We start from the raw sequence: 15,071 nt of genomic DNA on the forward strand, positions 1-15,071 counted from the left end.
TCTCAAAATCATGCCTTTTCCCCTCCTTGTATGCTTAACTGGGAAAAAGAATCTTGTTCTCTCTTACTAGTGTCAGCTTTTATACCACTTCCTACACAGAACCTTCCCTGAGCCATTTATAGGAAGAGGGAATCACAACCCAGGGAAGCAAGACAGCAAGATGCTCAAGGGCTCCAGCTCAGGCTCTGGAGTACAGCTAGGTAATACTGCCTAATCCTGGCTGACAGTTTCCTAGCTGTGTACTCAGATAAGCACTTATCCTCTCTGAGACTCAGTTTCCTCATCTGTAAAGTGGAGACATTGATAATACCTACCTTACAAAGTCATGGTGAGGGTTAAATAAGATGTTGTGTGAAAAGGTCTTAGAATAGTGTTTCACACATGACAAGTCCACAGTGAATGTTAGATATGATCTATGCACCGAGGAATAAACACTTGCTGAGCTCCATCTATATGGTGGGCAATTTTGAGACAGCTAAGTTAACCCTCAATCTTGTGAAGTTAAAAATACCAGAGAACTGGGACTTTAAGAGTAGATCAGATTTCAAGGCTATGAAATTAAGGTAGCACACTAGGAAATGGGAGGTTGGAAAGTCAGTCCATAGTAGGAAGCCAGGACCAAGGAAAACAAAACAATTAATTGAGTTATCGATCAGCTCCACTAAAACAGAACAATAGGTTGCCCTGTTCTGAAATAGTGTCAGGTTTTTTTTCCCCCAATGGTAAGGGTCAAACACATGTGTAGAATAGTCACTAACTAACCTGCAATTACCTTTTCTAATTACTATGCTAATGAGCATAGAAATGATTACACCTGGAGGCAGAGACCCAAGATGATAATGAGACATGGGACACAGAAGAGGGAGGAACGATGAGAGAATGATGAGAGCTGGAACTCCACATCTACCATAAAGTGACATCAAGAGATCTCGTCCCTGACTGCCATAGGAGCACTATAAAGCTACACATTTCTGTCCTTTTGTTTGTTTGTTTGAGTCAGCCTGGGATTTACGTCCCCATATGCTGCCTCCCTTGTGCTCAAGCATAAGAATAAAAAGTCTTTCCTCTGCCAATGTGCCTTTATCTGGTTCTTCTGATGGAGAGCACGAAAACCCTCTACAGTTTCAAAAACATTTGCATACGCGTTACTTTTAATTCCTACCACCCCATGAGAAAGATATTCATTACATATAGAAGATACCAAAAACTAAGGTTCAGAGAGATGACATGACTTACCCAAAGTCACACAGATGGATTCTTTCCCCTCTCTCTCTCTCTCTCTCTCTCTCTCTCTCTCTCTCTCTTGTACTGGGGAGTACAAAATCCCAGGAGCATTGTACCACTGGGCTACATTCCCAGTTTCCCACCTTTCTTTTCTTTTGTTTTTATCAGACTCACTAAATTGCCCAGGCTGGCCCCTCAAACTTGTGATCTTCCTGCCTCTGCCTCCTGAGTTGCTGGGATTACAGGTGTGCACCACTTCACCTGGTACAGATGTATTTCAAACTCAAGAGGCTGTGTAGATTCAAAGCCTGTGCACTTTGTTGTGCAAGTTGATCTGAAATGCTTGGGACCTTATACACCTTATACATATAACCTAAAGGTAATTTTATACAACATTTTTAATCATTGTGGGCATAAAACAAAGTTTCGTGGTCTGGGATTTTTCTACTTGCAGCATCACATTGGTACTCAGAAAGTTCTGGAGTTTGGAACCATTTAGATTTTTGATTTTCACATTAGGGATGCTCAACCTGCATAACTACTATTATCTTTTCTATAATCACCACTGATAGTCATAAAGTAGATGATCTTTATTGTTTTTAAGATTTAGAGATAAATTTTTCCCCTGCTTATAGAATAAATTTTAAATTCCTTAAGCAGGCCTTCAAGGCTACATAATGTTGTTTCTATTTTCTTTCCCCCAGAAGCCAGTTTGCATCCAAAGCCAGTCCCTTTCCTAGAACACCTAAGAGTTGGAATCCCTGAGCTTCACCCTCCACAATGGAACCGCCATAGAAGGCACACCCTCCCATATTCCCAAAGAGACAAAATGTTAGCTTGACAGGAATCATGCCCAAACCCCAGCACCTGGTGGCTTGAATTTGCATGTTCTATAGTTAGTCCTCTGCTCTGTACACAAATTCTCCTTTACCTGCCTGGCTGATCTCACATCTAAACAAATTTTGTCCTCTCACTGCTAGGTCAAAGCTAGACCATTTTCTCAGCTGCAGGGGAGAACACGACCAGGTTCAAGGGGGGCATGAGAGCCCATTCAACTGACTTCCTTTGGTTCTAGCTGGGTGATGGAGAGAGGGAAATGGATGCGCCTCTAGAAGTTGCTGGCCCTGCCACCTTGTAAGAGGTTCATTATCAGAGTTACAAACTACCCTGTGGAGCCCTGTGCAGAGAGACCCTGCTACAGCTAATACTGAGGGCCAGAAATCCTAAATAGAAAATCAAACTATAGTTGGCTGGTGGCCTAGGGGCACTGCAGCTCCATGCCAGCAGCTTTTAGAGGGCACAGAAGTTGTTGAATGTGAGTCCAAAGGGTGAAAAGTCAACTGGAGTGGGTAGGTCAGTACCCCCAGTCGACACCTCTCTGGGAGCCTGGGGTCTTACCTACCTACACAGGCCTTGGTGACTTCCTGGAGGAACATCCTGGTGTGTGAGCCAAAGGGTAGTCGGAATAGAAGGCTGAACTCTGCTGTGTCCAGCTGAACGGTCACATCTGAGCCTGCACAAAGGAAGCAGAAAATGAGCCCTCAGCTGCCAGCAACTGAATATTTGGATTGATCTTAAGGGTAGCATTCCTCGGACGGAGAATCATCATTCCAGGCTCCCCCAAAGCCTCTGGGGCCTTAAGCAACTCACTCAGGGTTGCTGCTGGCAAGTAAAAGAGCCATTTGTATCCTCAGTTCCAAATTCACATCCTCTGCACTTTATTGGTAGGTAGGCTCTGAGAAGTTAGTAAGGCTCACCAGTGCAGTACTGGATGGAGCTGGCAAAAACAGATTCTCTGAGCTAGTAGTGTCTACCCCTCCCAGTGCAATGAAGAGCACGTACAGGTAGATCCTCTGGTGGTACTGACCATCAGTTGATCCTCCTGATAATGCCAGGCACAGCGCTAGCACTGGGAATACCATGGTGAGGAACATAGATGCGGGCCCTTCTTCAGGGGGCAAGTCTGGAAGTCACCTTGTTTGTGGTATATGGCCAATACCCAGTGGCACATGGTGAGCATTCAAAAACATGCTGAACTAATGAAGGAACCAAAGCAACTAGCAGAGCAATTATAAGTGTGGACCCCAGGGTCTGAATTCTAAGTATGAATCCAGATTCCATCCCCTACTAAATTATTTAATTTTTTTGGGCCTCAGTTACCTTGCCCACAAAATGGGGATAAAAACAGTGATAATCTCATGGAGTGGTTGTGAAGAAAGCACAATGTGATGTATGTAAAGCTTTCAGCTTGTTATCTGACACAAGGTAATCCTTGGTTATATATTGGCCTCTATTACTATCATCATCATCATCATCATCTAACAAAGAAGTCAATCATTAAGTAAGTCAGTACAAATCATCACTATGTGTGACAGGGGCCTGGCAAGGGCAAGAAAAAGAAAAAGTTTGCAGGAAATTTAAGTGTTTATCAAAGGCTTCCTTGGAAAAGAAATGTGTGACCTGACCCCTGAAAGATGACTAGGAAGTGTAAAGAGGTGTGGGGCTTTCAGGAAGAGGGAACTCCACTGTGAGAACATTGGGTGTTCAAGGTGATGAGAGAGACCCAGAGGAGTCTAGGGCAGCAAGCAAGGGAGTGAGGATGGAAATGAGCCCATGGAAATTTACTTACAGTAAGAGAACCCTCTGTATTCTCACTTCCAAAATAACCCATTATGTCCTATAAAGAATTGAAAGCTTGGGACTCAATTGGTTAACACCCTCCCCACTTTATAGAAGGGGAAGACTCAGTCTCTGAAGTCCCTGCAGGGTCTTATTTGCCACAGTTAAGGACATCAGGGGTATTCTTACTTCACACATTCCCCCCTCTCTCTCTCTCTCTCTCTCTCTCTCTCTCTCTCTCTCTCTGCAGATCCTGTACCCTCTTCCCCAACTGGGACCCAGAGTGAGAGGACCACTCACCAAGGATGTAGAGTTCACCATCTGGGGACACTGTGCAGGAAGGAAACGAGAATGTCTTTAGCAACTGAGCACCCTTGCCCCAATGTCATCCTTATTCCCACCACCCATCCCCAATGTGGGCAGAGATGACTCAGGGGACACCTAGAGGAGAGGGATTCATACCACCCAGCCCTCTGTGGCACCTTCTTCCAGCGTAAAATCTCGTGAGACTGGCACTATCTGGTCCAAGGAGACATCATCCCCGGTAATGGCCATCCTCCGGTGCGTATACAGGAAGAGACTGAGGGCAGGAAGCGGAAGTGAGGACAGGGCCCACTGGCCATGCCTCAGGCTCCTCTTCGAAGCCTAGGTGCTGATGCTGTCTGTGGGTCCCTAGGGCAATTCTGGTGGTGCCCAGGCTCACTACTCAGGTCAGCTCTGTTCAGGGTGCCTGTGGAAACTGCAGTTTATGGATGAGGTCATCAAAGTGGAACTTGTCTCACTTTGGGGAGCCCATGCTGTTAGTAAAATGTACCTTCTAGCGCTGCATGTGACAGCCACAGTGCAACCTCAGCCACCCCCTCTCCCTTCCCCAACCTCAGTTTCCTATCTCTAAAACTAGGATGGAGGATAAGAAAATCCACCTCTGGCCCCTTCCACCCAGTTCTGAGGCCCTGAGGTCCACTTACTAGCTATGAGGTCTTTGATGAGTGTCATTTACCCTCTGCTCCAGTGTAACTGAGCGGATGTGACCGGGGAATGCTTCCAGAGAACCTCTAAGTGCCTCAGTGTTTCAGACCTTTGAAGTACAGACTCATCTACAGCCATACCACCCTGAACGCGCCCAACCTTGTCTAAAGGGCGCTGATGCGTGAGGAAAATTTTAAGTTCCCTTGTGTTCTAAGGCAAAGATAAGTGTTGAAAGGCCTTTGCAGTTGCAAAATTTGATTTTTCCCTCCCTAATACATCTTCCTCGTGTTCTTAAATCCTCCTCCATCTAAAGAGTCTCATTTCCCATGATGCTGCCCTTTGGCACATCTGCCTCCTGTGACCACTCCCATTTTTTTTTTTTTAATTAATGGCAAATGAACGTTGGGGCTCCCTACCACTGAGTTACATCCCAGACCTTCTTATTTTTTATTTTGAGACAGGGTCTCACTAAATTGCCCAGGCTGGCCTTGAATTTGCCAATATTCCTGCCTCAGCCTCCCAAGTAGCTGGGATTACAGGTATGTGCCATAATCTTTTCTTTTCTTTTTCTTTTTTTTTTTTCAGTTTTTTAAAAAAATTTTTAGTTGTAGATGGACACAATATCTTTATTTTATTTATTTTTATTTGGTGCTAAGGATTGAATCCAGTGCCTCACGCATGCAAGGCAAGCGCTCTACTACTGAGCTACAGCCCCAGCCCGACACAATCTTTTTATTTATTTATTTTTTTCGAGGTGCTGGGGATCACCCATGGTGGGCAAGCACTCCACCATTGAACTCTATCTTCAACCCTACTTTAATCTCTTTTTTTTGGTGGTGGGGGGGGGGTACTGGGGATTGGATTGAAGCAAGAGGTGCTTAGCTACTGAACCACACCCCCAATGGAGACTAACCCCAAGTCCTAGACAGGCAGAGACCAAGCCCCTCACTCACGCGTGTTCCTGGCCACCGTGCTCCATGCGGTAGCGAACAAGCCCCAGTAGGCGGCTCTGCCGGCTGTCCCCTTCACACAACACACCTTGTACCGCCTGCTTCTCAGAGTCAAGGAAAAATGAAACCCGAAACCAGGCCTCTCCTCATCCAGCCCACCCCACCTTCCCTGCCCTTCTCCTGCCTCCCAGACTCCCTGTGTGACCTTGGTCAAGTCACTTCTCCTCTGAGCCTTCTTCATCTGCAAAATGGGGATAATAACCCCCAACTTCATAGGGGTTTGGGAGGCTAGTTGCATACTTAAGGCACTTGACAAGGAGTCCCAGGACCAAGTGAGTACTTAGTAAATATTGGCTTCCTTCTCCCCTGACAGCTCAGAGAAAAAGGGAAGAGAGTGGACAGACACCTTGACACCCTTGTTTGACCTCCCACGGGGCCAGAGCTAGGAGCTCAGAGCCAGGAAGGATATGATGATGCAATATTCCCCCTCAGCCAGAGTCTCCTGGATAGCCACCGACTGGTCCATGCTGGCCCCCGCTGAGACTCTCCCTGGGCAGGACAGATAGGATCCCCCTTTGGTCTACAAGTGAGGGATGAAGTGACAGCTGCTTCAGAGGGCTGCGGGGCAGGAAGGAGGGCTTTTGTGCAGGGAGAAGGGAAGGGGAGGCCTGGTCCTCCTCCTCTTCCCACTCTCTAGAATGGGCTTTTAAAGCTTTTCAAGAGAGGAGCCCCATCCCTTTGCCCCTGGCCAGGTCTGCAATTCGTTGTCGTGCCTTTTATCTGGGAGGGCATCCACCGTCCCTAGTGGGGGCCAGTCTACTCCTTGAAAGTGGGATGCCGGGTCACGTTGCGCAGACAGGACTCTGTTCCTTTGCTCCTGGGGCAGACTCTGCCTCCCTTCTCGGGGGAGCAGTATTGATCCTCTGGGAGGTGTTAATGGTGTATCCGAATAAGCTGGGGGGACATCTCCTTACTCTCAGGTAGGGAGGGTCCCATCCTGGAGAAGGAACCCAGTTTTGCTCCTCTATCCTGGGAGAGGGAAAAGTGCCCCGTTGCTTCTTGCCCTTCTTCCTGCCCAGCAGGCCCCGTTGCATCAGCCACAGGCAGGGGGTGGGGGAAATGTCCAATCTCATGGCTACAGTGCAGGGGTCCCAGCTGTCAGCTTGCCCTCTCCCTCCCACCCGACACCTGCTCCTAGACCCCTGCCATCGCCGCCTACCTCCGGAGCTGTCACCGCTGGGAGCGCGGGACTCTGCGGCCGGCAAGGTCAGTGACTACATTTCCCAGCGGCCCCTGCGCCATAGGATGGTCAGCCAGTCTGCAAGTCCCAGCATGCCCGAGTAAATCCTGGGGTGGGGGGGGATCCCCCGCTCCCCCGCTCCCGTTAACCCTGTAGGTCCTGAGATAGGCTGGGGTCCGTATTCCGGAAAGGCTTTCTAGTGAATGCCTAACCCTCACCCTCAGACCTCTGAGACAGGGGGCCAGGGCCCGGAAGGAACATGGTCACGTTTAACCTTAAGGGAAAGAAAAATAAATTTTAATTTCCTCCTTAATTCTACCCTCAACTCTTCTCACTCCAAGAGAGCGAGCTCTGACCTCTACTGAAACTCTTCATCCCCAAATAACTACCTTGTCTTAGCTTAATGGAGGGAGAACAAGATTATGAACAGCCAGTATCTCCATTTTTCCAGGCAAAGAAACTGAGGTTCAGCCAGGTTAAGCAATCTAAGGCCTGCAGCCTGGCAGTTGGTGACACTGGGACAGAGCTGAAGGCCTCACTCCTGCTCCTGTGCCATTGAACTGTCACTCAGGGCCATGTGTTCTCTCTCAGTCCCTCCTGGCCCTTCTTGCCCACAGGAGACTGAGGATAAGGATGTAAACATTAAGTGTGTGACACTGTTTACTCGTGCTACTGGTGTGACTGTCAACAGGCTGTGTCAAAGGCCTCTGTTCCTCAGCTCTCAGGCAGCCCTAGGCTGGACTTCATTGTTCTCAAGCCCCTTCCCCTGATTTCCCTGGTCATGGGCCCTTGGTAGAGACATTTCTCCTTTTCAGACTGGAGTTTTGAGATGAAACTACATTCTCTGCTTATCCAATTTCTTTCTTGGTTCTTGACTCATAAATTTGAAAACTAAAATCCACAGACAATCAGAAAGGGAAAAGTGAACAGAGTAGGATTTATTTAAATGAGAAGAAAGAGAATTCCTGTGACGTAGGAGGGCAACTGACAGTGTTATGGTTCTGGCGCCTTCTGGGAAACCGAGGCAGTGTGAAGAACGACCCCCCCCCCCCACACACACACACTTTCAAACCCCAGTTCTTGCGATCAGGTCAGAAAGATTTCAGACATGTTGCTCAGAGTAATAGGATGAGTTTTTTGAAGGCATAGGAAAGGGGAAAGGGACACTCTCAAGAGAGAATGGGTCCTCTCAGAGAGGAAAGGGACAGCATGCTTCTCTTGCACTCCAGTTTTATTGGGGATCCCAGAAAAGTTTCCAGAGAGTCCCTCCCAGGTCTACCTCTTGATTTTTTTTTTTTTTTTTGCTACCAGGGATTGAACTTAGGGGCACTCAACCACTGAGCCACTTCCCCAGGCCTATTTTGAATTTTATTTAGAGACAGGGTCTCACTGAGTTGCTTAGCTCCTCGATTTTGCTGGGGCTGGCTTTGAACTTGTGATCCTCCGGCCTCAGCCTCCCAAGCTGCTGGGATTATAGGTGTGCACCACCATGCCTCGACCACCTCTTAACTTTTGACTGAAAGTAACATGACATCAGTCTTTCAAGTCACCCCTGTCATGACAATTCTAGGTCACTTTGGCCCATGTTGACTGGTTCTAATTAGATTCTTAATCATACATTCTTAAAGAGTTTATGGTTAGGAGGAATTTATCTTTATCTCCCTGAGTTCCAGGATTTGGTCTGTGAAAAGGGTCACAAAGCCCTCCCCCTTCAGGGTTCCTCTTATCAACATTATTTTGGGCCTGCATTTTTCTTGCAAGTAATGGGTAGTTCGCCTAGGAATGTGTCCTATCCTGTCCACTTAAACCAGGCAGAGATGCAGGTAAATTGTTTCTTGGACAAGAAAGAATGTGGTGGTCAGCATGGTGGGCACATTTTATAGAATTATTCTCTTAACCTTGTGTTCTGTTCCCATCACTCACATCTGTCTTCCCCTTATCACTTTGGGGCTTTATTGACCCCATCTAAGATAATACGGTTGCTCCCCTAGACAAAATGGACAGTAAGCTTTTCTAGGGTGGTTCTCTGCAGAGTTTCTTGCATGCAGTACCCTTCTTCTTCTTCTTCTCCTTCTCTTCCTCCTCCTCCTCCTTCTCCTCCTCCTTCTTCTTCTTCTCCTCCTTCTCCTCCTTCTTCTTCTCCTCCTCCTTCTCCTTCTCCCCCTCCTCCTCCTCCTCCTCTCCTTCTCCTCCTTCTCCTTCTCCTCCTCCTCCTTCTTCCTCCTCCTCCTCCTTCTTCCTCCTCCTCCTCCTCCTCCTTTTCCCTCCTCCTTCCTCCTCCTCCTCCTTCCTTCTTCTTCTTCCTTCCTCTTCTTTTTTTGTACTGGAATTTAATCTGAGGTTTTCTACCACTGAGCAACATCCTCAGGCCTTTTTTAAAAATTATTTTTAATTTTGAGACAGGGTCTCACAAAGTTGCCCAGACTGGCCTCCAACTTGTGATCCTCCTACCTCAGCCTCTGGAGTAGCTGTGACAACAGGTGTGAGTCAACACTCCTGGCCCTCAGAACACACTTATTGAATTAGTGGATCATTCAGTGAATGATTTCAATGAATACACCTTCTCTCAAGCTTTGGCCCAAACTGAAGGAGCAGCAGATGGGCCAGTGCTGAGGAAGGGGTGATCATCATGACTTCTGACCAGTCCCTTCCTCTTTCCCTAAATTGTGCTTTAATGACCAGTCCAACTTGCTTATGGAGACTCATTCCAGAAGCAGATATACCTCCCAGTCATCTCCTCTTGATGCATCCACATCACAAATGGATCTCAAGTTTACTGGAATCCATTTTCAAAGTGATGTAAGGGGTGAAGGGAAAGGAGATTGTTTCTACCTTGAGAGAGCAAACAGGAAGGGATCGTTGCAGGGACTCCAATTCCACCTCCATCTTTATGTTAAAGGCTGGGGAGGAGGGTCTGGAACAGATACCTGTTCCCTATCCCTGCAGGATCTTGGGGCCTTTTCATTAGATGGGGATCAGGCAAGAGTTATTTTGTTGTTGTTGTTGTTTGTTTTTAAGACAACTCTAGCCTCTTTCCTGGGATTGGGGTTAATGCCCTGATCCCTTGGAGGGTCCCATGTCATAGGCCCTGGGAGGGAGGGGGGAGGCATCTCGATCCCAGAGATGTGGACTTGACCAATCACTTGTAAGAAAGACACAGCTGTAGGATTGGAGTAGGTGGGCCTGGGGGCCTGCAGGGCCTACAGGGTCTCCCTGAGTGCTGTTCTTTTTTCTGCTAAGGGAACTGGGACAGGAGCAGGAGTGGAGGAGCAGCAGAGTGTCCATAGCCAGAGTGCAGAGGAGTGGGCTATTGGTAGCCCCTGAAGCTGCCCAGCTAAAGTGGAGGTTCCCACCCATCTGGAAGCAGCTGCTGAAGGCCAAGACTGGACAGCGTTACTGATAGCAGGGCTAGTGTCAGCCTTGCAACACCTGGGGTTCCTGCCATATAGTTCTGGCTGCAGCCAGTACAGCTTAAGCAGGATTGGTTCAGCCGCAAGAAGAGATGGGCCCTTCTTCCTTCCCTTACCCCTCTTCCACTCTTGGAGGCCGAAAGCAAAACATGGGCTGAGCTGAATATGGACTGACCTAAACCTCCTTGGTCCCTAGCTCCGGCCCCTTGAGGTCAGCCAGGCAGTCCCAAGAGAATGTGCAGGTCAGGAACAAGGGGGCATGTATGTCATGGAGATGTGGAAAATTCCAGCTGCTGCCCTGGGTTTTGGCATCATGTGGTGTGAAAGGATGGAGCTTGCTAGACCGAGGCAGGCTGGTTCCTTGAAGGTCCAGCTCTGGTGAGATTCAGGTACCTGATTATCTGCTCCAGGCTGTGGCTCCACTCCCTTTCCTCTCATGATAGCATCAGGCTGGGGCCCCATCGTGCCCGGGCCCTGCACTTGCAGTGGTGCTCCCCATGCCCACACTCTGCTGTGTGGTTGGAGAGCTGTGCCTCCTGGTAATATGTGTCTTGGAAACAGCAGAATCTGTGCATGTCTGGCCAGCTTTGAGCACTGTGATCCCACCCCATGCGCTGAAGGGCATCCATCAATTAGGAAAGCTCTCCTATCCTTCACATGCTGCTTACCTGGACAGGAGCAAGGTTCAGCTACCAGGAAGACCAGCAGGAGGGCTGGTAGGCGGAAAAGGAGAGGATAGTACTCCATTTGTGTACAATGTGTCAAACTGCAATCTACTGTCATGTATAACTAATTAGAACAAATTAAAAAAAGAAAAGAGAGGAGGAGCCACTGCAGGGAATGACAAGTTCAAAGGTCACAGGTCAATGAAAGGGGACGCAGTGCTCAAATGTAAGTTAGGAAAAAGTACAAGCAGTCCCAGGGTCCAGCAGCATTTGGCCTAGCTTAGAGTTGGTCACAGGGTCCTTGGGCTGAGGACAGCTACCTTTGAGCAAGGCAGCCTATGGCTACCATTGGCTACAGACATCTGAGGAGGTGCTGCAGGAGCCAGAGTGAAGGGCCAGCTCTGGGTAGCCAGAGGAGGGCTGCAAACAGAGATTGCCATTATAGCACTATGCAAATAAGCAAGCAGGCTGGGGAGCAAGGGAGGTCAACCTCTAGGGAACAAGGGATTCCAGGGGTTTGGCTTTTGCTTCCTGAAGGTGGTACTGTCCAAGGGACAGCATGAGGGAGGCACAAAGAGGCCTGCAACCTAGTAACTGCCCCTCTGAGAGTTGTTGGCATGGCCACAGCAGCATCCCAGGCCCCAGGGGAAGCAGAACGAGAGCAGGTGCAGGGACAGGAAATAGATATCCGTTGCCTCTGATCTGACCTCATTTGCCTCCAACATCAGAAGGTGCCTGAGGTTATGGGTTTCCTCAGAGCCCACACCAAGGAAACCCTGAGTCACAGAGGGTTAGAAAGCATGGTTTACCTTGTCTCAGGGTTCTTCAGGTTCAGACCCCACACCGTCCCTAAGTTGGATCTGAGCCAAGGGCAGGAGGCAACTCTCAGACTGGATTCCTGAATTCCAGGCTCTGCCTCCCCCAGCTCTGAGGGGTCAGACCTGGAAGTGTCTGCTTAAGCACCTTTTACGTTTTCCTGTGCAAGGTAAATAACTGCTGGAGGTGAGAGTGGGAAATTATTCTAATCTTTCCACCCAGCTCTGGGAGGCTGAGCACAACCAGCCCCCTTCATTCTCAGGGCTAAAGAGGCATCTATTCCCTCGTTCTTGGCTATAGTCCTCCACCAGTCTCTCAGTGACAGGTGCCAAGGTGATATGATACAATGGAGAGCCTGTAGCGAGGACCTACTCTGGGATGGGACCTTTCAGTTTTTTGGTACTGGGGATTGAATTCAGGGGTGCTTTACCACTGAGCCACATCCCCAGCCCTTTTTTATATTTTATTTAGAGACAGGGTCTTGCTAAGTTGCTGAGGCTGGCTTTGACTTGCGATCCTCCTTCCTCAGCCTCGCAAACTGCTGGGATTATAGGAGTGCACCACCACACCTAGATTCTCCTCCTCCCCCCTTTCTTTTCCTTTTTTTCTCTTTAGTTTCCACATGAGAGAGAATATACAACCCTCTACTTTTTGAGTTATTTTGCTTAACACAATGTTCACAAGTTCCATCCACTTTCCTGCAAAGGACATTTCATTGTTCTTCATGGCTGCATAAAACTAGTTGTGTATATATACCACATTTTCTTTATCCATTCTTCCATTGATGGACACCTAAACTGATTCCATAGTTTGGCTATTGTGAACTGTGCTGCTGTACACATGGGTATGTGTGTATCACTATAGTATGATGACTTTAATTCTTGAGGATAAATACCAGGCAGTGATATAGCTGGGTCATATTGCATTTCCATTTCGAGTCTTTTGAAGAACTTTCATATGATTGGAAAGGTGACTTATTTGACTCAATCAGAAACTTGGCAGGTGGAGGGACTCTTAGAAGAGATCGGAGAGAAGGGAGACCAGGCTCCTCCCAGAACTCATATGGAATGGCAAAAGATGATGGCAGGACTTGAAGCATAAATGGAGAGGGACCTGTCATCCCAAGGATTAAAAAAAAAAAAAAAGTGCAGAGAGGAAAAGTCTCAAAGTTTGTTTGTCTCTCAATTCCCCAACACATTGGTTACATTTAGAGTACTCCCTCTCAGCATCTTCCAGAACCAGCTGACCTCAGGGAAGGGACCAGAAGGCAAGAGGACAGGGATAACTGGTTGAGGCTTGACATATCTATTCCCTTCCTCTCAGAGCTGGAGAGCATGGAGACTCCTGCTCTTGGGAGGCTCATCCCAGGATCAGCAACTGGGTTCAGCAGAGGTGGTGAATCCTAGCAATAATTCCCAAACAGTCCCTCCTCAGCCTAGCAGCCAACCTTCTTGAAAAGCTGGCTGAATGGGCTTTTCTCAGCAGTAGGCATCTGGGCAGAGATTCATACTTCACATCCAAAGGCAAGATTCTTTTTGTGTTGCTGGGGATTGAACCTGGGCATTGTACAAGCTAGGCAAGTGCTGTCACCGAGCTACACCCCCAGTTTGGTAAAGACGAGATGCTTTAGACTTAGGAAGCAAAGACGGGCATTTGGGAATTCCTAAGTGCATGGAACTACACAAACATGTGCATGCATTTTCTAGTAAAAAAGTTCTGTTATCCTTGTATCTCCAAAGGAATCCATAATTCTAAAAATATTAAGAACTACTGATTCAAACCAAGGAAAGCAACCTCTCTTCCTTCCACAGCCTGATCAGGGCGTTCAGCAGAAATACTGTTCTCCCCACAGCAGATGCCCTGAGGTGGACTTCCAGGAGGTCCCTCTGAGAGGGCCTGATGTTCTTGCCCGCACCTCAGCCAACAGCTGTGTACCTCTTCAGTACCTGATGGTGCTGGCCACATGGCTCTTCATTGCAACTGAGCATCCTTACTCTGGCTTCTGCTCCCACCATCTTATTTCCACCTAATTTTCAAAATTTGCAAACCTAATTGTGCTTGGCACATACAAGGCACCAAAAAATCTGAATGAATGAATGTAACCAAAGAACAGGAGAAGCCTTTGTGGCAGCAGGTAAGCCCAGATTCCCTACAGGGCTATTCTGGCACACAGTGCACAGGACGACTGCAGTCACCTAGACAGGGCAATGGCAGGACCCCTCAGACCTCATCCTACCTCCCCTCCACACCGTAAAGGGGCATCCCAGGTAACCACTCCTAACGAGGGGGCTCTGGGGAATGTGACAACTAAAAAGCAGTAGGTACACTCCTGGGAACCCTCAATGCAGCTACTGTTCCAACAGGAAGGCTGGAGCCATGTCTTCTCACTGCACCTCCATTTCCAAGGCTTTAACTCCCTTCCCCATTGGCAATGTCTCCTTGCATCCTGGGCTGGTTTTCAGAATCAGTTTGTAGTCAGCTCAATTAGGTATGATTATTCACTCACTCTTCTTCAGAAGTTCAGGCTCTAGAGAGGTTGTCCACTGCGGTTTTAAGCAACTGGAGGAGCCAAAGCACAAACCAACATGAGGGGTTGCCCAAGAGACACGTTGAACCAGGAAGGAAAATACCAATCCAGAGTGAAGTGCTGCAGGGGTGGGGATGGTGACTAGAGCAATAGATAGGTGGAAGAAAGATGGCCATTCATGAAGTTGGGATTTCTAAAAGAAGACATGTGAAAAACAGAAAATCCAAATGCTGAGGGCAAAGGGGCTGCTGGGAATACTGTTCTGCAGTAGGCCCTGGCCTTTGGAGAATTGTGCTTATGGGTAAACCAGTGCTTCCTGGCTCCTCTAGCTCTTTCTTTTTTCTTTTTCTTTTTTTTTAAAGAAGTCATTTTTCTTAAATATTTATTTTTTAGTTTTAGGTGGACACGATATCTTTATTTTCTTTTATGTGGTGCTGAGAATCGAACCCAGTGCCTCACTTATGCCAGGCAAGCGGGCTACCACTTGAGCCACATCTGGAGCCCCATTCCATAGCTCTTTCTATTGGATACCAGATTCAGACCCTGGGACAGTTGCTCAACTCCACCCAAGATCTTAAAGGTTGGGGTTGGAGAACACAAGAATATTAGCTGCTTCTTGCAGTCAAACAGGGATCTTGTGGAAGAAATAGG

General features: G+C 47.9%; 1 protein-coding gene across 4 annotated transcripts in view; it reads right to left on the bottom strand.

The window, feature by feature from the left end:
• Inpp5b (inositol polyphosphate-5-phosphatase B) overlaps positions 1–7,070 on the bottom strand; it is a 54,014-nt gene extending 46,944 nt beyond the window's left edge. For 2 of the 4 annotated variants that reach the window (XM_027937217.2, XM_071617690.1), the window contains exons 1-6: positions 6,982–7,070; positions 6,232–6,380; positions 5,766–5,860; positions 4,326–4,423; positions 4,144–4,173; positions 2,627–2,737 (exon numbers count right to left, since the gene is read on the bottom strand). In XM_027937217.2, the coding sequence (XP_027793018.2) occupies positions 2,627–2,737; positions 4,144–4,173; positions 4,326–4,423; positions 5,766–5,860; positions 6,232–6,288 (391 nt within the window). In that variant the 5' untranslated portion in view covers positions 6,289–6,380; positions 6,982–7,070. The remainder of the gene's footprint in view (positions 1–2,626; positions 2,738–4,143; positions 4,174–4,325; positions 4,424–5,765; positions 5,861–6,231; positions 6,381–6,981) is intronic. The other 2 variants (XM_071617691.1, XM_027937214.2) reach the window with 2 other exon arrangements.
• Between the last annotated feature and the right edge of the window lie 8,001 nt (positions 7,071–15,071).

The sequence above is a fragment of the Marmota flaviventris genome, chromosome 10 (genome assembly GCF_047511675.1).
Source record: "Marmota flaviventris isolate mMarFla1 chromosome 10, mMarFla1.hap1, whole genome shotgun sequence".
In the NCBI taxonomy this organism is placed as follows: domain Eukaryota; kingdom Metazoa; phylum Chordata; class Mammalia; order Rodentia; family Sciuridae; genus Marmota; species Marmota flaviventris.